This window comes from Hippoglossus hippoglossus, chromosome 19 (genome assembly GCF_009819705.1).
Source record: "Hippoglossus hippoglossus isolate fHipHip1 chromosome 19, fHipHip1.pri, whole genome shotgun sequence".
NCBI lineage: Eukaryota > Metazoa > Chordata > Actinopteri > Pleuronectiformes > Pleuronectidae > Hippoglossus > Hippoglossus hippoglossus.
In genome coordinates, this window is record NC_047169.1 from 155,001 (window position 1) to 170,834 (window position 15,834).

The 15,834-nt window shown below is 45.3% G+C and overlaps 3 protein-coding genes across 4 annotated transcripts in view; 1 reads left to right on the top strand and 2 right to left on the bottom strand.

Moving 5' to 3' along the window:
- Window positions 1-11,397, bottom strand: part of nudt13 (nudix (nucleoside diphosphate linked moiety X)-type motif 13) — a 25,176-nt gene extending 13,779 nt beyond the window's left edge. Inside the window, exons 1-9 of one of the 2 annotated variants that reach the window (XM_034571575.1) lie at window positions 11,259-11,382; window positions 10,575-10,729; window positions 10,362-10,504; window positions 9,958-10,065; window positions 9,775-9,881; window positions 9,490-9,615; window positions 9,194-9,305; window positions 7,765-7,919; window positions 5,778-6,689 (exon numbers count right to left, since the gene is read on the bottom strand). In XM_034571575.1, the coding sequence (XP_034427466.1) occupies window positions 6,495-6,689; window positions 7,765-7,919; window positions 9,194-9,305; window positions 9,490-9,615; window positions 9,775-9,881; window positions 9,958-10,065; window positions 10,362-10,504; window positions 10,575-10,666 (1,038 nt within the window). In that variant the 5' untranslated portion in view covers window positions 10,667-10,729; window positions 11,259-11,382 and the 3' untranslated portion in view covers window positions 5,778-6,494. Of the gene's footprint in view, window positions 1-5,777; window positions 6,690-7,750; window positions 7,920-9,193; window positions 9,306-9,489; window positions 9,616-9,774; window positions 9,882-9,957; window positions 10,066-10,361; window positions 10,505-10,574; window positions 10,730-11,258 lie in introns of those variants that run through there. The other variant, XM_034571576.1, reaches the window with a different exon arrangement.
- On the bottom strand, window positions 2,343-5,438 carry rpp30 (ribonuclease P/MRP 30 subunit). Its single transcript, XM_034571577.1, has 12 exons — window positions 5,178-5,438; window positions 4,202-4,257; window positions 4,067-4,123; window positions 3,931-3,996; window positions 3,745-3,816; window positions 3,560-3,649; window positions 3,353-3,469; window positions 3,243-3,272; window positions 3,127-3,164; window positions 2,968-3,047; window positions 2,794-2,886; window positions 2,343-2,534 (listed from the first exon to the last, which is right to left on the bottom strand). Exons 1-12 carry the CDS (start codon window positions 5,248-5,250, stop codon window positions 2,485-2,487), a joined length of 822 nt encoding a protein of 273 aa, XP_034427468.1. The 5' UTR covers window positions 5,251-5,438; the 3' UTR covers window positions 2,343-2,484.
- An 858-nt stretch (window positions 11,398-12,255) lies between the features above and the next one.
- On the top strand, window positions 12,256-14,525 carry si:ch211-207i20.2 (uncharacterized protein LOC568537 homolog). Its single transcript, XM_034571467.1, has 5 exons — window positions 12,256-12,432; window positions 12,758-12,834; window positions 12,931-12,989; window positions 13,061-13,168; window positions 13,315-14,525. The coding sequence occupies exons 1-5, from the start codon at window positions 12,256-12,258 to the stop codon at window positions 14,325-14,327; spliced, it is 1,434 nt and encodes a 477-aa protein (XP_034427358.1). The 3' UTR covers window positions 14,328-14,525.
- The last annotated feature ends 1,309 nt before the right edge of the window (window positions 14,526-15,834 follow it).

Genomic DNA, 15,834 nt, shown 5'->3' on the forward strand with positions numbered 1-15,834 from the left:
ATCAAGTATGTATGAAAATAACATTTGATGTAATAAATAATCTTACTTCATTTTTTAGTAGAATAAATAAGATGAAATAATAAAATAGTGTATGATTCAGAAACTCCGCAGCTTTTATTGTGTGTGTCTCTAACGGAAGTGCTAATGTGATTAATTTAAACTTGAATCTGCCGGTAAACAGAAGGTTAAACAGCGCGGTGTTTCCGGGCAGTGCAGAGTTACGGTACCGGGACGTTAAGGGAGAGTTACGGTACCGGGACGTTAACGGTTTCTTCAAGCATTTATTCGCTGTGAGCGGGAAACTGGCAGCTTCCGGTCTCAGTGTGGACACATTAGCAGGCTAACAGGCTAACAGCTAACTGCCGGACCGTTAGCTGCAGGCTAACCGGTCTGAAGTCTCCCCGCTCCGCTAGCTGCTAGCTGCTAACATGCTGAGGAAGAGGAGTGTGGAGCAGCAGCCGTGGAGCTGCAGAGCGGTGAGAGGATGAAGATGATGTTAGTGATGAAGAAGAGAGACAGATAACATTGATGATGATTTGAATATTCATGATAACGATTGAAACGATTTTATCATTGAGGAGGATATAATGTATAATGTTAGTGATGGTAATGATGAAGGTGTTTATATTGAAGATGATGAAGATGATTATATTGAAGATGATGAAGGTGTTTATGAGGATGATGAAGATGTGTTTGATATCAGAAGCGGGTGTGTTTGGAGTTCCAGTCGTCTGAATGTCCAATGGAAACGAATCACGGTTTTATTGGAGCCAATCAGCAAGAAGAGCAGCAGGTCAGTGGAGGTCGCCATGACGATGGGTGACGGTTAATGTTGATTTATTTACACTACAATACCCATGAGCCTTCACTCTTCATCAAGTTCATGTTTCTATTGACACGTTTTATTATTCTATAAACTATGAGTAACTGAAACCTGTCATTATGTGATATCACTCATCTTGTCATGAAGCTGTTACTATGGTAACGTGTGTGTGTGTGTGTGTGTGTGTGTGTGTGTGTAGACACAGGTTGCCGTGGTCCGACCCCGACCTCTGCTCTCCTGTCCCAGGTGTCTCGGAGGAGAACCAGTAAGTTCCTTGTGTTTGACATCGGGCCTGAAGCTGGTTTATCGTCTGACCTTTAATCTCCAGTTTGTCTGGAAACAGGGTGTGTTTGATTTGTCACGTGATTAGACTCAGAGCTCCAGACTAACTTGAGTGTGTTGGACGACGCTCAGACTCTGACACGTCACCTTCACCTCCTCTCAGCTTCACTGGCCATGTGTCAGAGTGTGGGCGGGGCCTAGGGCCTGTGTGTGGGTGAGTGGAAACTCCGCAAAGGAGATGAGGAGTCGACTCGATCAAACTCACAGACAGAGCAGGTAAAGTTTGGCGCACCGGTGCAGTCCGGAGCTCTGAGGCTCTACAATGTCACCAGGCCCCGCCCAGACACTTAGCCTTGACTGCAGTCAGTCAAAATGAAGCTCTGTGATTGGATATGTGTGTGAAAAAGGCATCCTGGGAATTGACGTTAACTTGTGCTTTTCATCTCAGGGTCACATCAACCACATCATGGGACACTGACTGTCAACACTCCCACAGGAGGAGGGCCCCCCCCCCCCGAATCTCAGATGTCCATGTGGTCTTGAATGCACCATCCGGTGGAATTTGGAGAACCTTCCGTCCAATCACATGCTTCTCCTCATTCCTGACATCTGATTCAGACACGAACACATCGGCAGTGATTCGTCCATCGCTCAGTGAAATCATCACTTTAATAGATGCGTGTTTTTCTGTTAATAAGTAATCAATCCCAGTAGAGGGCTGTTAAAATGCCATAGCCACTCTGATCACATGACTCTTCTCATTTCATCGCTGTAAAACTTTTAACAGCTTCAGATAAGCTTTATTGATCCTGAACAAATGATCATGTGACCTGTGTTCAAACTGAGGCTTTTAACGTCCTCACTAAACACTCCACATGATCGCTGTCAGCCAATCAGATGATTAATGACTGTCACTTCCTGTTTGTACGTTTATATGAAGCAGAGTTTTATTTTTAACGTGACTGAAACAATGTAAAACTATTTTTGATGAAAATATTTCCCTCTTCGGGTCTGACCAATCACGGCAGCATTTGCACCGCAGCCTGATTTCACAATAAAAATACAACTGAAAACTTCTGAGGTGTTTTCTATGGAGTCAGTGAACCCTGTACTTTGTCTGACAGGAAGATCATCGTGATACTGAACGAAACTTAAAACAAGGTTCTGTTCTCTGACATCAACTTTACAAATTATTTGAATATTTGATTTAAATCAGTTCATTAAAGACAAATATTAATTCATTAAGTTTTTTTATTAAGGCGTATCAACATAAAATGTCCTCTTTTATAACAGAAGTCTGGAGAAGAATCTAAATTAAAAACGTCAGCGCCGACCAAGTCAACCAATGAACCTGAAGATCTCAGTAAGCCCCGCCCCCTTCAGCTGTCAGTCGGAGCAGTTTTGTGTTTCTTGGCAGCAGGAGCGTCACCTGTTCAGGTAGAACAACAGAACATGAGAACATGTTCCTCACATTACGGGTAAATACACAGGAAATGTTCATTATGAACGTTTACACAATGTTCCACAGCATCAGGAACATTAATAACTAATGTTAACCGAACGTTCCACAGCATCAGGGCCTATATCTGTCACTGTGGAGAACGTCTCAGAGTGAACAGTTCCTGTTGATCAATGATCAATATTTAACTGATTTCCTTCAAAAGTTTGTGTTTCCTCAGAAAACCTACAGTGTTCAGACTGTGGTGGAGCCTCCTGCTGGTCACATGAGTCACTGCAGCTCTTCATTGTGTAGATGATCCCACTGGCCGTCTTCCTGGTTTCTGAACAGACAGTACAAGTAGTAATAGTATTCAGTACACTGTAGTAATAGAAGTGAGTATTAATATTGAGAGTAATCTAACCTGCGTGCAGTAGAACTGATCGACACGTGGAGGAAACGGCTTCTTTGGAATCTTTGTCTGACAAACCGAACAACAAACCTCTGACCAACAACTTCAGGAACACAACGTCACACAACATCACACACTAACACAGACACACACAGTGAAGCAGCAGGATACAGGTTGGTGACGTCATAAGGACCTCTGAGCTCCAGAGCCTGAAACACACATCAGTTTAGATCTAACACTCATCAAAACTGATCAATATTAGTCAATAATCCAAAGTGATCACTGACCTTCTCAGCTGCACTGGACAGGATCACGTTCTGAAAAACACAAACTTTCATCAGTCAACATCAGTCCGTGCCGTCAGGGTGATGACATCTTAGCTACAAATAGGACGTACCCTCCCCTTGCAGCTCTCCATCAGACAAACTGCGTTAGCGATGGTGTAACGTCTCATGGTCGAGTCTCTGATGGCAGCAGAGTACGAGACCTCGAACACAACACCTCTGTCTACAGCCTGGATGCACACGCACACACACAGTGAATCCAGCTGTTGTAAAATAAATCGCTGCCTATCCTCATTAATGATAATCAATGATGACCTCACCCCGCTCACTGGCGCCCTCTTGAAGAAGAAGGGAAGTTTCTCTGTGACTATGATGCAGATGATGTCGACGTCGTACAACAAACAAGCCGCCTGAACACAAACGCATCGTTATCCACATGCGCTGCATTCAGTGACATCATGTAGAAACTGTATGTGAACAGGAAGCAGCTGTTAATGATGCTCACATGGAAGAGTTTCTCTGTGGTCGGCTGGACGGCCAACAGGTCGAAGCTCCGGTACTCTGCAGCGTTCGGCCTCTTAACACACGCACACAGATTTACCAATTACAATAATCTGCAGATTTATCAACCCTCTGCTTTTATTCTGAAGGTCTGAGCTTTTATTTTGATCCTGTGAACATGAACACTCACAAAGTGACTGGAGTCTGACATCACAACTGTCAGTCTGTTCAGCACTCTGATTGGACGAGAGCGGCCCTACCAGAAACAAACACGTTAATACAATGACAACACGTGTCAATCCCCATCAGCATCGTCCTCACTCTACCTGTACGATGGGCAGCTGATCGATCAGCTCATTGATCGGCGTCGGCGTGGGGATCTCCTGCAAACAGGAAACGGACATGTTTTTTCCTGCAAGTGACTGAGTTCCTGAACGCAGCGCAACAGAGGACACACTCACCTGTTTCTTTTTGGAAGGTTCAAACACATAGTTGATGGCGACAGTGGAGAAACCAACTGAAAGAACAAGACATAACACACAGATCAATCTCTGATCATCACTGACAAATCACTGATCATCACTGACAAATCACTGACAAATCACTGATCATCTCTGATCATCACTGACAAATCACTGATCATCACTGATCATCTCTGATCATCACTGACAAATCACTGATCATCACTGATCGTCTCTGATCATCACTGACAAATCACTGATCATCACTGATCGTCTCTGATCATCACTGACAAATCACTGATCATCACTGACAAATCACTGATCATCACTGACAAATCACTGATCATCACTGACAAATCACTGATCATCTCTGATCATCACTGACAAATCACTGATCGTCTCTGATCATCACTGATGATGTTGATCAGGTTATTTCCTCTGTGACCCTGTGTTGTTTTTCTAACAGCTGATTTTAATTTTATTTAATTCTTAATAAAATCTTTGTCATGTGACGTTCAAATACAAAGTTATTATTAGTGAGAACAACAGATCATATAATAATAACTATATTAAAATATAAGCAGAACTTTACAGTGGCTGGTTCATGTTGAGTCCCCAGTTAACTAGTACAGGTTACCTACAGGTTACCTAGTACAGGTTACCTAGTACGGGTTACCTACAGGTTAACTAGTACAGGTCACCTACAGGTTACCTACAGGTTAACTAGTACAGGTCACCTACATGTTAACTAGTACAGGTCACCTACAGGTTAACTAGTACAGGTTACCTACAGGTTAACCACAGACAGGTGAGTTCAGACTCTGCAACAGAACCGTTAAAATGAGTCTCTTTGAGCGGAGTGTGGTGTAAAGGGTCCACAGGCCTGGAGCTCAGAGCGGGGCTTCGCTGCTGCTCTCCCCGCGGCCGGGTGGTGGTCCCCGGGTACAGAGTCCGGGGGAGGCCGGTGCAGACTCACGCTGAGCCGCGGACTCGATCAGGTTCCGGACGCTGGAGCTGGAGCTCAGGTTCAGATCCATGAAAACCGCCATGATGCTGCACGTGCTCAGCCGAAAGGCCTGCTGGGAGCTGTAGTCCCGCCTGCTCTGACGTCACAGTCTCACGGGACCGAATGTAACGTTTGAGAATCAGAATAAAGTCAGATATTTGAAATCTGAATGTTTCTGTTTCATGTGATTTTAGTTTAGCTTCAAGTAACTAACTATATAACCCAACCCCCCGTAGTAATGTCATCTTTTTCAGATTCACAATTTTTTTACTCCACTACGTTAACATTCAGATAAATTACAGAGTAAAGCAGCATTAAAGTGATGGATAATAATAATCCAGTAATATCATATAAACACGAGTACTTTTACTTGAGTATTCTTGATCTAAGGACTTCAATACTTTTACTTCAGCAGGATTGTGAGTGTAGGACATTTACTTCGATAGTTTTTTACTCAGTTGTTTAATTGTGAAAGGTTTGTCTGTCAGTTGTTTCTCGTCCACAAATAAAAGATAAAACCAGGTTATTATAGAGACGTGATGATAGAACCTTTAAAAACTGATGAAATCATTTCTTTCAACATTTTATTTTGAATAATCTGTGATTTAAACTCAATGATCAAAATATTCACATATGATCAAAAAAAATGAGGCAGATGAACTTTTTAAATGATCCGTTTTTTCACAACTTTAAAAATCTTCAATGCTTTACATGTTTTATTCAAAGTCATCAGATTATATAACAGAGAGGTAGATGTTGTTTTATTAACATTTTATTACACAGGAGTCACAAACAGACGATAACTCATAAAAACATTATCAACTTAATTAACATGAATATTCATTTTAATGATGTTTAAAATCCTCATCTTTTAAGTTGCCTTTGTCGCCATGTTTACAGTGATCATGACCTCTGACCTGTCATGTTGATTTTCATCGTGTCTTTGTATTTCCTGCATTATGTTACATGCTAGCATGCTAACTCATTAGCCTCTGTAGCTTCTAGACATCGACAGTAAAGTTAACATTAGTGTCCATGTTGTCGTTGCCTAGCAGCAGTGTTTTCACACTGTGTACATGACTTCTTGCTTCGTAACCATGAGCTAATTAGCTCCATCTAGAGACAGCGTTAATTTAGCTTAATCATACAGTGAGTTTCGTTATTATAGTTCCCATGATGCGAAGCTGTATGTGTTCAGTTTTTAGAGCTCAGTACTTTTGTCGCTCGTTTTTTGGATCTGAAATCTCTCCTACTTTCAGGACTCGTCAGAGCCTCTGAAACATGACCTCACTCTCCTCTCTCGCTGCTTTGCTGTCGTTCCATCCATTCCGTGATAAGGAGGTGGGCGATGGCGTGTTTCGGGGGAAGCCAGACGACGGGAGGGTCACCTCTCCTGGGCGGAGACTTCATTTGGAGGGCGGAGGTGATTTCCTCCAGACTGAACCAGCGAGCGTCCTCCAGCTCTGTGTGGTCGACGTTCAGCTGCACAGATAACAGCATTTCCTCAAACAGCTGCTACTGAGGTGTGCCTCAGGGTTCAACGCTAGGTCCTCCACTGTTTGTATTCAAACTTTTTAGTGTGCATTGGACTTCTGGGGTTTCATACTACTGGACTATCTAGATTTAGGCTCAGTATATTCTTTAAATAAGCTTCTCTGCTAGATTACTATTGTTTCAGGGAGAGAGTCCCTGCTCTCATCTATCATCTACAAACTACTTTTCCTTCCAGGGAAAAGCTCCTCCTACCCGTGACCGGGGTGTGACACTCGACAGCCAACTCTCCCTCACTGCCAACATTACTGCAACAACACGTTCCTGTAGATTCATGCTGCACAACATCAGGAGGATACGTCCCCTTCTCACTCAGAAGGCGGCGCAGATTCTGGTCCAGGTTCTGGTCGTCTCACACCAAGACTACTGCCCCCCCCTCCTGGCAGGTCTACCTGCTGCTGCCATCCGACCTCTGCAGCTCATCCAGGAACCAGCAGCTCCACTGGTCTTTAACCTGAGTTCACTCACACTCCTCCGCTCCCTTCACTGGTTACCAGTGGCTGCCCACATCCGTTTCAATGCTGTGAACGGATCGGGTCCAGTCTACATCCAGAACATGGTCAAACCTTACACCCCAGCCCGTTCACTCCGCTCTGCATCGACCAATCAGCTGCTCCCTCACTGCGAGGGACAGCTGTCACTCAACAACATCAGGACTGTTTCCTGTCCTGGCTCCTAAACGGTGGAACCAGCTCCACATGGACATCAGGACCCAAAGTCCACACATCTTCCTCCAGACTGAAGACACTTCTCTTCAGACTACAGCTCGTATCATTTTTTTTTTATTAAATAAAAAATTAAAAACATTATATTTAGTAGTACTTATATGTCACTCACTTATAGCACTTTGTAGTTTGGCTTTCTTGAAGCAAATGGTACTTTCTTGATTCTTGTTGTTTTGGGTTTGTTTCCTCGTGGTTGATGCACTTAGTGTAAGTGGCTTTAGATAAAAGCGTCAGCTAAATGAAATGTAATGAAATGTATTCACAGGTGTATGTCAGCTCACCTGAGTGTGGGCGGGGCTAACAGAGGCGTGGCAGCCCAGCATAAAGGAGCTGCGAGGGAAAGGCCAGTGCTGCGAGGAGCTGTAGGAGATGCTGTCAACCTCTAAAGCCACTTCCTCCGCCACCTCCCTGCACAGAGCCTCTTCCACAGACTCACCTGGACCAGACACAGGTGGGTTAGACCGGGTGACAGACAGGAAACAGGTGAACAGACGGGAAACAGGTGAACGGACGGGAAACAGGTGAATGGACGGGAAACAGGTGACAGACAGGAAACAGGTGAACGGACGGGAAACAGGTGAACAGACGGGAAACAGGTGAACAGACGGGAAACAGGTGACAGACAGGAAACAGGTGAACAGACGGGAAACAGGTGAACGGACGGGAAACAGGTGAACGGACGGGAAACAGGTGAATGGACGGGAAACAGGTGACAGACGGGAAACAGGTGAACGGACGGGAAACAGGTGAACAGACGGGAAACAGGTGAACGGACGGGAAACAGGTGAACGGACGGGAAACAGGTGAACGGACGGGAAACAGGTGAATGGACGGGAAACAGGTGACAGACAGGAAACAGGTGAACGGACGGGAAACAGGTGAACAGACGGGAAACAGGTGACAGACAGGAAACAGGTGAACGGACGGGAAACAGGTGAACGGACGGGAAACAGGTGAACGGACGGGAAACAGGTGAACAGACGGGAAACAGGTGAACAGACGGGAAACAGGTGAACAGACGGGAAACAGGTGACAGACAGGAAACAGGTGAACGGACGGGAAACAGGTGAACAGACGGGAAACAGGTGAACGGACGGGAAACAGGTGAACGGACGGGAAACAGGTGAACGGACGGGAAACAGGTGACAGACAGGAAACAGGTGAACGGACGGGAAACAGGTGAACGGACGGGAAACAGGTGAACGGACGGGAAACAGGTGAACGGACGGGAAACAGGTGAACGGACGGGAAACAGGTGAACGGACGGGAAACAGGTGAACAGACGGGAAACAGGTGAACAGAGGGGAAACAGGTGAACAGACAGGAAACAGGTAAACAGACAGGAAACAGGTGAACAGACAGGAAACAGGTGAACAGACAGGAAACAGGTGAAGAGACAGGAAACAGGTGAACAGACGGGAAACAGGAAACAGGTAAACAGACAGGAAACAGGAAACAGGTAAACAGACAGGAAACAGGTAAACAGACAGGAAACAGGGAAACAGACAGGAAACAGGAAACAGGAAACAGGTGAACAGACGGGAAACAGGAAACAGGTAAACAGACAGGAAACAGGAAACAGGTAAACAGACAGGAAACAGGTAAACAGACAGGAAGCAGGTGAACAGACGGGAAACAGGAAACAGGGAAACAGACAGGAAACAGGAAACAGGTGAACAGACAAGTGAGTGTGTTACAAGTGAGATTGACCCATGTCACAGAAACCAGCCAGAGCACTGTACATCCCCCGTGGGAAGGACGACTGTCGCCCCAACAAACACCGTTTCCCATCAGACACCAGGACAATCACCACTGGAGACATCTGCAGGAAGACCAGAGAGACCAGGAAATAGTCAGAACAGAACATCTATCCATGCCACCAACAACAAAATTGCAAGCTGGTTTGGATCCAGATAAGAACTGGTTTTGACCAGGTTTAAATCTGGTTCAGATCCAGTTCAGATCCAGTTTAGGTTGAGTTTGGATCTTTTAAAAATTAGATTCACCGTTGGATAGTGGACAGTCCCGCTGCTCCTGCAGACTCTCTGACTCCCTGCCTGGTTCCGGTGGGTCGGCTGGCCTGTAGCACTGCAGAACCTGTTGGTTTGATGCCAGCGCAGCAGAGCCTGACCCTGCAGGACAGACCATGATCAGGACCAGAATCGATCATCCACACTGGACACTGCTGGCAGGTCCACTCTAATTGTCTGAGCTGAGCTTTTAAAAATGAATACTTCAAAATAAAAGCATGAATCAAATGACAGATACAAAGTCTTGTTGTAGTTCCTGACCTTGGCCACTATAGGGACTTCTGCAGCAGTCAGCAGGAAGAATGATTTCCTGAGCTCCACAAAGTTGCCTTCACACTCGTCTTCTACTGCTGCCTGATCCAATTCTCCTACAAAACCGAACACAGAGCAGAACATCAGACCAGAACCCGCAGTCAGTCCGAAGAATGGATCATGTGTTCTTACCAACATCCAAACAGAACTGAGCCTGGTTCTGTTCAGAACAGCCGACCAGAACAGACTCCGTCAGCATAAATCTGTCATGACCAAGTCGCTCCAGAATCAACTGCACATCTGGAATGTAAAACATCAACTGTGTTAGAACGTCAAGCTAATTTGTGCCTCAGGTTATGGTTCTACACTTTTTTACTGACATTGTCTTTATTAGTTTCCCTAATTGTAGTCTCGTCTATTAGCTTCTGTTCTTGAGGTTCTCTACCTGAAGTTCTGTTTTTCTGAGGTTCCATACCAGAGGTTCTGTTTTGTGGTTCTCTACCTGTTGTTGTAGTGTTCTCTACCTGCGGTTGAGGTTCTCGACCTGTAGGTCTCTTTTTCTGAGGTTCTCTAAAGGAGGCTTTGAGGTTCTTCACCTGAACTGCTGAAGGTTGCCGGTCTGAAGGTTCCTCTCTCGGTACGTTGCAGCAGAGGAGACAGACGGTGGAACAAAATAATGTGGCTGTTCTGCAGCGCTTTAGCACACAATGAATCATCCTCCTTCAGCTTGTTCACATACCTGAGAAGACAATCAATCAATCAACCTGTAACCAATCAGCTAATCATTTAGAAGTTGTAAGTTACTCAACCTCATCCTGGAGACATATCTTGAGCAACTGCGACTCGGCGGACATTTTGAGGTAGAGAGGAGGATCCTCAGAGGTTTCAACATGGCCGCCATTCTGAACTGGTCTGGACCAGACTGATCTGATCTGGACTAGACTGGTTTGAACGATTCTGCTGCCTGCAGACAAGAGGGAACAGACATCAGCTTTTTACAGAAACAGCAACTAGCTTAGCATAAGATGAAGGGGGGGGTATTAGCCTAGCTTAGCATGAAGACCAGACAGTTCAGATCGAACTATAGACCTTCTTCACAGCAGCCTTGATGACATGAAATCACAGGTAAACACAGGTGTTATTACACATGAATGTCACCTATTCACTGTTGTGATTTACTTGTTTATTACTATGTTATATCAAATGGCTGCTGTGAAAAAGATCAATACTTCACTAATGCTTCATTGATTCATGTTGATATAAAAGTGAATGATCATTAGTGTGATGTGTTCTGACCACAACACATGAATTCACATGTTAGTGTTTATATCATAAACACTAAAAGAGAATAATGCTATTTCAGATCGAACATGTGACACATGTGTTTATATGAAACAGTCATGAAGGAAACATGAAGTAGCTTTGACCTCAGGTCACAGAACAAAGATGACGGAGTTCATTTCAAAGTTCATTTCAAAATAAAACGTGTTTACCTGCAGCTGTTCTTCTTCTTCTTCTTCTTCTTCTTCTTCTTCTTCTTCTTCTTCTTCTTCTTCTTCTTCTTCTTCTGCTGGTGTCTGTAAGAGAGAGTCTGCCCCCTGCAGGAACACCGGCAAAGAAAACAAATAAAAACAGTTTTTACTTAAGTTTCATTTTAAACATAAACACGTTCATGAAACTATTTATTTAAATACACTTGTGAAACCCAAACTTCAGGCTGAAGAATAATCAGAAAAAATATACTAAAATAATTATATTGTAGAATCGCTTCTCCCTTTTTCATGTAGGACCGGAAGACAGACTAACCTCTTCCGGTTCCGGTCAGCGCTGTTTGTTGTGAGTTGATGTTAAACTCGTTTTTTCGCCTCAACTTTAGTTTTGGTTCGTTTTGATAAAGAGACGAAGCTGATGCTCCGGGGGGGGGGGGGCGGTGTGAGCTGGTGTTAGCTGCGGTGAGCTGCGGTGAGCTGGTGTTAGCCGGTGTTAGCTGGTGTTAGCTGCGGTTAGCCGGTGTTAGCTGGTGTTAGCTGCGGTGAGCTGGTGTTAGCCGGTGTTAGCTGGTGTTAGCTGCGGTGAGCTGGTGTTAGCTGCGGTGAGCTGGTGTTAGCCGGTGTTAGCTGCGGTGAGCTGGTGTTAGCCGGTGTTAGCTGGTGTTTAGCTGCGGTTAGCCGGTGTTAGCTGCGGTGAGCTGGTGTTAGCCGGTGTTAGCTGCGGTGAGCTGGCGGTGAGCTGGTGTTAGCCGGTGTTAGCTGCGGTGAGCTGGTGTTAGCCGGTGTTAGCTGGTGTTAGCTGCGGTGAGCTGGTGTTAGCCGGTGTTAGCTGGTGTTAGCTGCGGTGAGCTGCGGTGAGCTGGTGTTAGCTGCGGTGAGCCGGTGTGTTAGGCTGGTGTTAGCTGGTGTTAGCCGGTGTTAGCTGCGGTGAGCTGGTGTTAGCCGGTGTTAGCCGGTGTTAGCCGCGGGTAGCGGGTCTTAGCCGGGGTCAGCGGGCAGGATGAGCTCCTTCGTGGCCCTACACACTCAGCTGGCCACCGTCATGGAGTCTTTGGTTCACGCTGCGGTGGCGGAGCTCAAGAAGCTGGTGGAGAACAGCTCGACCTTCCTGGAGCTCCGGACCGAAGAGGAGCTGCCTCTGCCGGCCAAAGTTTCATCAGAGAGCAGGGAGAAGACGGTGAGGAGCCGGGCAGCTGTGGAGCTGGACCCCGGAACCAGAGCAAGACACTGGTTGTACAGTTTTATTTTAACTCTCTTCATGAGTAAATTCAGGGAAAAACAGTTAAAACAGCCACAACATATTATTTGAGCTTTTATTGACCATAATCATTTATAACCTGGTGTAATCCGACAAAAGAGAGAGAGAACTACTTCACATTAAAGCTGCAGTCAGAACATTATGAGGTGAGTCTGACCTCTGACCTGCGTCAGGTGCTGTTTGCCTCCATCATGGAGACCCTGGGGAACGAGGCTCTGGGGAAAATTATGAACATCGTGGATGAAGCCGAGCTGGTGTCCGGACGGAGTGGGAAGAGACCACAGACCAGCGTCCTCAACATCCTAAACAACGCACAAGTCGGTACGTGGCCCTGCCCCCGTCTGATTACACACACAATTTCGGAAATCCGCCGGTAATTATATCGTGCTAACGTGATGTTTGAAATGTCCATTACAGAGCTGGAACACTCGTACGGCGTCCGATTGCAGAGCTGCGACACGGACAGGTCGCCACAGGTAAGACTACCGCCCACTCACCTGTTCATTGTGGTGCGTTCACTGACCTGACTGATGTGAGTACGTTACAGACGTCGCTGCTGACCAAACCAGAGAAGGAGACGGTGGAGGTTCCGTTTGTGTCGGCGGTGACAGTCAAGACGAACGTGGAAACATCGACCTAGGAGCCATCGCTGAGAGTGAGCACCTGATCAATATCAATCAATACTTGATCAAACCCAGTGACCAATACATGTTCCTGGTCAGATCAATTGACCAATATCAAATCCCTGCTCAGACCTCAGGATGTGTGGCTCATGATGATGATGATGGTTTTTCCCTCCAGGAGCTCATGATGAAGCTCAACCTCTTCTAATCGACCGGCAGGAGAAAATTTCCGCTTCCCCTGAGTTTGTTCTTGAGAGCGTCACCTGGAAGTACTTCATATGCACGCTGTGCGGCAAATCCTTCACGTCTCAGAGCAACCTTAAGAGCCACCAGCGCATCCACACCGGGGAGAAGCCGTTCTCCTGCAGCATCTGCGGCAGAGCGTTCCGTCAAAGGCAGAGCATGCAGAGCCACACGCGCATGCACACGGGTGAGCGGCCGTACAAGTGTCCCGAGTGCGAGAAGTGTTTCACCAAACAGGCGCAGCTGAAGACGCACTCCATCATCCACACTGGGGAGAAGCCGCACGGCTGTGAGGTGTGTGGCAGCCGCTTCAGCCTGCTGCAGAACCTGCACCGCCACGAGCTCACGCACACGGGCAAGAAGCTCTTCGTCTGCAATGTGTGCGGAAAAGGTTTCACCCGTTCCGTCACGCTTAAGACTCATGAACTCATCCACACGGGACAGAAACCCTTCAAATGCGAGGAGTGTCCCAAGACCTTTCGCCACGCAGTCAACCTCAAGAACCACCAGAGGATCCACAGCGGCGTGCGGCCCTTCAGCTGCGACCTCTGTGGGAAGAGCTTCCGCCAGTCAGTGAACCTGAAGATCCACTGCAGGATCCACACCGGCGAGCGACCGTTTAGCTGCCAGGAGTGCGGCAAGACGTTCAGCCAGCAAAGCAGCCTGATCTCACACGGCCGCACACACTCAGCCGAGAAGCCGTTCGCCTGCAGCTCCTGCGACAAGAAGTTTAACAACGCCAACAGCCTGAAGCTGCACGAGCGCGTCCACACGGGGGAGAAACCGTACACCTGCGACATCTGCGGCAAGACCTTCAGTCAGGGAAGTCATCTGAGGACTCACAAGAGACACGTCCACGCTGGCGGCAAACAATTCATCTGCGACAAATGCGGGAAGAGATACTCAGATCAACGCAACCTGAAGTTGCACAAGTGCAGCTACGCGTGAACAAGATGACGCAGGGATTTAAAATGAAATGTATTAAAGTTCTGGACATTCAGGGATTAAAACTCAGTTTGAATTTTATTTTACTTATGAAACAAACTTGAAAGTTTTTTTTTAAAGAAGAAAATTATTTATTCAGTGGTGAGGTGGGGTAAAGTTTTAACCAATCAGATGTCATATGTGTTGATATGTGCTGGGCTTTGAACAGGCGTTTAAGTGATTCATTTAAAAAACTACATTACCCATGAGCCTCTTCTCACAGCAGTGCACAATCTTTGACCTTTGATATTTAGAGGTGAGAGAGGACTGAAAGTATGAGGTGTGACTGTCTACGTGGACGCTAAATACTTTATGGACGATGGCAAGCAATAGGGTAACGGCTGCTCAGTTATACAACAGAGCAAAACACCCGGTTACAGATCCCTCATGTTTTTATGAGAAGTGTCAAGTGTTTTTGTTCATTATGAAACTGACGAGACAAATTAGAAAATGCCACAGTGGATATAATGAATGAAACTCGGGTTTAGGGCTTCAGCCTCGGTGCAGGGATGAGCTTTCACAGCGCCCCCTAGTGGATGTTCCGAATGATTGGACCAGACGAGGACACCTGCCTGAAATAAGCCCGGCCCAGTGAAACACTGTTCTCTGATTGGTTGAAAACATTAGTACAAATGATGTTGCTCAATGCGTCTGTAAATATTCACATTGTAGGATTTTTATAATATTTTCGAATTTTGTAAAAAATAATAAATGTTAAAGTTCTGTTGCAACTCGTCTGTTTGTTCTTAAAGGTACAGTTCCACGTTAAGAGTCAGAATATTTTATAATGAATAAATATAATAATCACGTCATGTTTCCACTCCTGAATGGATGAACAGATCTCCAGTAAACCTGGTGGAAGATGTTTTATGGCTCAGTGTAGAAAGTTGTTTTTAATCTTTTTAACATTGTGACAAATGTTTTTCGGTTTTCTCAGAGAATAATTCATGATGAAAACTATCAGAGTGATGTTCAAGAGTCTGTGTGATTTGGTGCTGATTGAGTTTAATAATCACTCAAATGAAAAGTTGAACAGTCAAAAACTAATAGTTGGTCTTGGTGGAAGAATGAGCTCAAGAAATGTTCTAGTTTTTCAATGAGTTTGACACAGTCAAAACACAACATAAATTAAAATAAATTGAAAAAGAAACTGATGGAAATCATCAAAACTAAAACATCAAAGTTCCTAAATCTTTAACCAATGATTCAGAGTAATCACATTACTGGTAATAGGATTCCTTAATTATTAGGTATTACAGTCGATTTCTTATGTTTCATAAAACAATTATGTTAATTGGATTTATTCTATTGACTTTTCTTCAATTCAATAAATTCAATTAATCGAAACCTGACCATGAAAATAAAATAATTATTCTCTTTCTTGTTTTGATTAAGACATGAACCAGGCTCAAACACCAGGTTCGAATGTTTCTGTCGCTGAATATTCACTGGTGTATATTTAATGATAGTA

Excerpts from the sequence above, each read along its gene's own strand:
- rpp30 (XM_034571577.1), bottom strand. The coding sequence starts at position 5,250 with ATGGCGGTTTTCATGGATCTGAACCTGAGCTCCAGCTCCAGCGTCCGG. Across the intron at positions 4,258-5,177 it reads GATCGAGTCCGCGGCTCAGC|TTGGTTTCTCCACTGTCGCC; the intron begins GTGAGTCTGCAC and ends TTGTTCTTTCAG. Across the intron at positions 3,273-3,352 it reads TGGAGAGCTGCAAGGGGAGG|AACGTGATCCTGTCCAGTGC; the intron begins GTACGTCCTATT and ends TGTGTTTTTCAG.
- si:ch211-207i20.2 (XM_034571467.1), top strand. The coding sequence starts at position 12,256 with ATGAGCTCCTTCGTGGCCCTACACACTCAGCTGGCCACCGTCATGGAG. Across the intron at positions 12,433-12,757 it reads CAGAGAGCAGGGAGAAGACG|AGCCGAGCTGGTGTCCGGAC; the intron begins GTGAGGAGCCGG and ends CATCGTGGATGA. Across the intron at positions 12,835-12,930 it reads CCTAAACAACGCACAAGTCG|AGCTGGAACACTCGTACGGC; the intron begins GTACGTGGCCCT and ends TGTCCATTACAG.